This window comes from Syngnathoides biaculeatus, chromosome 23, assembly GCF_019802595.1.
Source record: "Syngnathoides biaculeatus isolate LvHL_M chromosome 23, ASM1980259v1, whole genome shotgun sequence".
Classification (NCBI taxonomy): Eukaryota; Metazoa; Chordata; class Actinopteri; order Syngnathiformes; family Syngnathidae; genus Syngnathoides; species Syngnathoides biaculeatus.
This window is the reverse complement of record NC_084662.1, coordinates 2,345,190-2,350,000: the sequence shown is the minus strand read 5'-3', so window position 1 is coordinate 2,350,000 and position 4,811 is coordinate 2,345,190. Positions and strand designations below refer to the sequence as shown.

The following is a 4,811-nucleotide window of genomic DNA, read 5'->3' as shown; positions in this document are numbered from 1 at the left end:
CCTTTTCTAGTATTTGGGATGTAGTCTTGTCTCTAGGTTTCTAACCTTTTGTTAAATGTGAATTATGAATTTGACCAACAACTTCTTAGAGGCTGGTCAGTCCTCCACTGTAACCTATCTTAATGGTAACTGGGGAGAAAAAATAGACATCCCCAGACGAACCATGGCCCCAGCGTTTTATGTATGAAAAGGAACAAAAAGGGGGTTTTTATACCCCATTTTTGTCACCTTACCAAAAAACGGAACACCAGACCCACATCTTTCCTATTACTAAGACTACCAGACTAATTTGTGGTTTAAACCAATGGATAGTCTCAATAGTTGGATTTAAGATGAGACTATTCTCCCCATATCTTCACTAGTCCCACGGTCATTTCTCACTCCAGTGATGAATGTTTCAAGTGTGACAATTGCAGAATGACACAGGTATGTCACGGTTTTTCATGACATTCCTGTAGTAAATTTTTTTTTACCTTCATTTAGTGCAGTTGACAACAGATTCACCATCAGACATTGAGGTTTGCAACAATCTCGTCAATAGTGGTATTCATTTAGTGTTCTTTTGACATTGCTGTCAACTGTCAAATGTGGTTAATGACTTACATCTGCAGTGGCTTTCAGTCACCTGAGGATGTCTCTATCAACCCATTGTTTGTTCCGGCTTGGCTGACCAAATGGTGTTCCTCGGCATTGGTCAGGAGTCACCTTTGTTGGTGAGGGTCTGTTAAGATGACTGGTACTGGCTACTAATTGACCCCTCCGTACAGGGCACTTAACCACGCCTCCTGAAGTGACGTCACACCACGTGCGCTGACGTAAGACAAACAGTAAAAATGGCAAATACAATACATTCTGAACTGAGACAGACTCCATGCTTCTGATTTCATTGAAATCAACATTATATTATAGATTCTAAATACAATATATTCTTAACTGAGAGCGACGCCATGCTTCTGATTTCATTCAATCATTCACACGTAGCAATGTTATGCTAGCGTAGAACGTCTCATTCATTAATACGAGACGATTATTAAAAATCAAATTTAGGGCATATCTTCGTGCAAACACAGTCTGGTTAAGCTTCTGGCCGCGAGCCAGCAAGAAATCAATACGTTTGTGCATTCCGATCATCGCTAAATATCGCTCAACAAAGAATAAGTGTGTCAATCGTTCACACGTAGCAGTGTTGTGCGAGCGGAGAACGTCTCATTCATTTATACGAGACGTGGATTAAAAATCAAATTTAGGGCATATCTTCGTGCAAACACAGTCTGGTTAAGCTTCGGCCGCGAGCCAGCAAGAAATCATTACGTTTGTGCATTCCGATCATCGCTAAATATCGCTCAACAAAGAATAAGTGTGTCAATCGTTCACACGTAGCATTGTTGTGCGAGCGGAGAACGTCTCATTCATTTATACGAGACGTGGATTAAAAATCAAATTTAGGGCATATCTTCGTGCAAACACAGTCTGGTTAAGCTTCGGTCGCGAGCCAGCAAGAAATCAATATGTTTATGCAGTCCGATCTGGTCTTGGAATCCTATGTGAATGCTATGTCAGCTATATGAATGCTATAGGCTATGTCCTTATTTTCTGAGTACGGGGTAGGACTAATGTTTTATTCATATCTGGAATATAAAATGCAAAAAAAATTGTGACTTTTCTACAGTGATTAGACGTATACATACATACATTTTCTTAGCCACTTATCCACACGGGGTCGCAGGATTGTTGGAGCCAATCCCACCTATAAATGGACAGGAGGCAGGTTATACACATGCAGACACGGTGAGAATATGCAAACTCCACACACGGAGGTCCGGGATTGAACAACTGCGCCACCCTGCAGCCTCAAAGTATGTTGTTGCTTATACAGTATCGGCATGAGAGGCTATAACTAAGGGGCTAATAACCAGTAATAATTAGATGCGTGCAAATTTCCCCGACTGATGAACGAGGCTCAACTGTGACAACCACAGCTTTATCCTGTCAGGTTGACCCCACGGGAGGTTAAAGAAGGACAAATTTGGGTGCGTTTTCTGTTTTGTTGCAGTTTGGTGTAGAACACGAATGAATGGTCTGTAATGCTAAGCACTGGCGACGTCAGGGGCGGGGTAAAGGATGTTTCTTCCGGGTCTGGCTGTGGAAGCTGGCACATACCCAGATTTCAAAAATGTTCATTTTCAATTTCTTTTTCAATTAATGTCCAAAATCTATTTAATAATATTACTTCACATTGGAGGGTTTATTGTACAGATGAATTTTGGGGAGAGTGTTCCTTTAAACTGCCCCTTTACATTAGGTTCTGTCAACTCTTCTACATTCTCAAGTGAACGGGCTCTCTTCTTGACAGTCCAGTTTTAACTATTGTATTGTCTTTTGTAGGTGGTCGGCGTTTCTCTGAGGGAACCTCTGCTGACAGAGAGATCCAAAGGACTTTGATGGAGGTAAATGAGCCACTCTAGTATCTCAAGAGTTATGTGAGCTGCAAGGACATTTAATGTATAGCAGTGCTGTGCTACTGCTATAGACAGTCCATACATGGAAAGGGAATTAGTGAAAGTAAAAATATTGTGGCATTTAGAAAATAGAAATAACCCCAAAACAGGAAAACCTTCGTCTTTTTTTTGTCAGACAGTGAGAAAAAGTGTCTCTTCATGTGGGTATCCTGGAGCCTGTCCCAGCTAACTTTGGAGGCACCATACACCCTGAACTGGTTGCCAGCCAGTCACAGGGCACATATGAGCAAACAACCATTTGCAATCACATTAATACCTACAGACCATTTAGTCTTCAGTTAAAACTCATCCAACAAAATGTCAACATTTACATACAACTGTGAGGCCTAGCATTAACTTGCTAGTCTACAGCACCTTTTGTTGCCTTCCGTACCGTCTTAAAGCTACGAGCATACCTCAGAGATGAAAGTGGACTTTTGTGAAAATTCGTGAAAATCCAAATGGGAGCACTGAAGGTGTGAAGTCATGCTAGGGGTGTGTGTGTGTGTGTGTGTGTGTGTGTGTGTGTGTGTGTGTGTGTGTGTGTGTGTGTGTGCGCGCACGCAAGACCTTTTTTTCATTGTATATCTGTAAATAATATTGCTGTCTAAAGCTTTTTGTCAGTGTTTTTGTTGATTTGTACTTGGTCACAAAGTCTATAAATTCTCTCTCTCTCTCTTTCTCTCTCTCTTCTCTCTCTCTTTCTCTCTCTCTTTCTCTCTCTTTCTCTCTCTCTTCTCTCTCTCTCTCTCTCCTCTCTCTCTCTCTCTCTCTCTCTCTCTCTCTCTCTCTCTCCACAAGATAGGCTTAGGTGGAAGAAGATGACACGCTGTGGTGACCACAAAAGAAAAGACTTTGTCACAAAGTCACTGTATGCCTGATGTTATTTTTCACAAGCTGGCTTTAACATTCACCTATTTAAAATGGTCATTAGCAAATGTAAGACTTTATTGCAGCAATTTTCATTTTTACATTACATAAGCATAGAGTAAAATGCAAAACAAAAGATTCAAATCAAGTCGTTTGTTCATAAAAACTAAGAACTGATACTGCGAGAAGCCTTTCAAAAAACACAATCCACAATGCGTCCCAAATTGAATTATAGCAGATTGAATTGTGAGGTGGTGAGTCAGGGATTCTCATCTCTCCTGTAAATACCGTATGTTTGGATAAGTGCGCTATTGGACAAAGGCACATGACCGTTATATGGGGTTGATTGGTTCACTTATATCCTAAACGTCCAGTTAGATGATGATGGTATGTGCTGTGTATGTTGCTTGCCAGCTGCTCAACCAGATGGACGGCTTTGACACACTTCACAGAGTCAAGATGATCATGGCGACCAACAGACCTGACACTCTGGACCCCGCCCTACTGCGACCTGGCCGACTTGACCGCAAAATCCGTAAGATATCCTTAGAGTTTTGTTTTTTGTTTTGCAAAGCCAAATATCAGCACTGACTTTAACCAACCTGCTCTCCAGACATCGAGCTGCCTAATGAACAGGCTCGTTTGGATATCCTCAAAATCCACTCCAGTCCCATCACTAAGCATGGAGAAATAGGTTAGCAAAAGATCCATTTTCCCCTGTCTGTTTCTACTGGTAACATTCCTTGGACACCAATTAATTTTGCCATCCATACTTTTTCAGATTTTGAAGCCATTGTGAAGCTGTCGGATGGTTTCAACGGCGCCGATTTAAGAAATGTTTGTACAGAAGCAGGTTAGACATTCAGCAGAGTTGTCTCCTTGCAATACCCCACTCTATGAACATGAGCTTAATCCATATGGGCTTCGTGTGTGCAGGTTTGTTTGCTATCCGCTCCGACCGAGAGTACGTCACCCAAGAAGACTTCATGAAAGCTGTGCGAAAGGTGGCTGATTCAAAGAAGCTGGAGTCCAAGCTGGACTACAAGCCTGTATAGAGCTTGAGCTTGTCATGATCACAATTTCTTTGATTTGCTGTATGCATATGGCCAGAAGAAACATGTATTTGTTTGTGGGTGTAGCATTTGGATAAAGTCTGTCATCTACCAAAGTGACATTTACTTGTTTTGTGGACCCAGTACCATAAGATGTCTGGTGTCCCATGCAACACTTGTACAAAAAAAAAACCGAAAAAACTTCATATATGGCAATAAACCATTGTTTAAGCCTCTATTTTCAATACCTTTTTTAAATCGTGACAGCATTTATTTCAAATTTTAATTCAATTGGTTTTTCAGTGTAAATTGACTTTTCCACAAGTTTTCAACTACAGTACATATAGTGCCTTGTGAAAGTATTCAGCCCCCTTGAACTTTTCAACTTATC

At 41.1% G+C, this 4,811-nt stretch overlaps 1 protein-coding gene across 1 annotated transcript in view; it reads left to right on the top strand.

The window, feature by feature from the left end:
* Nucleotides 1-4,656, top strand: part of psmc6 (proteasome 26S subunit, ATPase 6) — a 49,707-nt gene extending 45,051 nt beyond the window's left edge. The window contains exons 10-14 of the mRNA XM_061811465.1: nt 2,386-2,447; nt 3,783-3,903; nt 3,982-4,062; nt 4,150-4,221; nt 4,305-4,656. Coding sequence (XP_061667449.1) covers nt 2,386-2,447; nt 3,783-3,903; nt 3,982-4,062; nt 4,150-4,221; nt 4,305-4,423 — 455 coding nt within the window. The 3' untranslated portion in view covers nt 4,424-4,656. The remainder of the gene's footprint in view (nt 1-2,385; nt 2,448-3,782; nt 3,904-3,981; nt 4,063-4,149; nt 4,222-4,304) is intronic.
* The last annotated feature ends 155 nt before the right edge of the window (nt 4,657-4,811 follow it).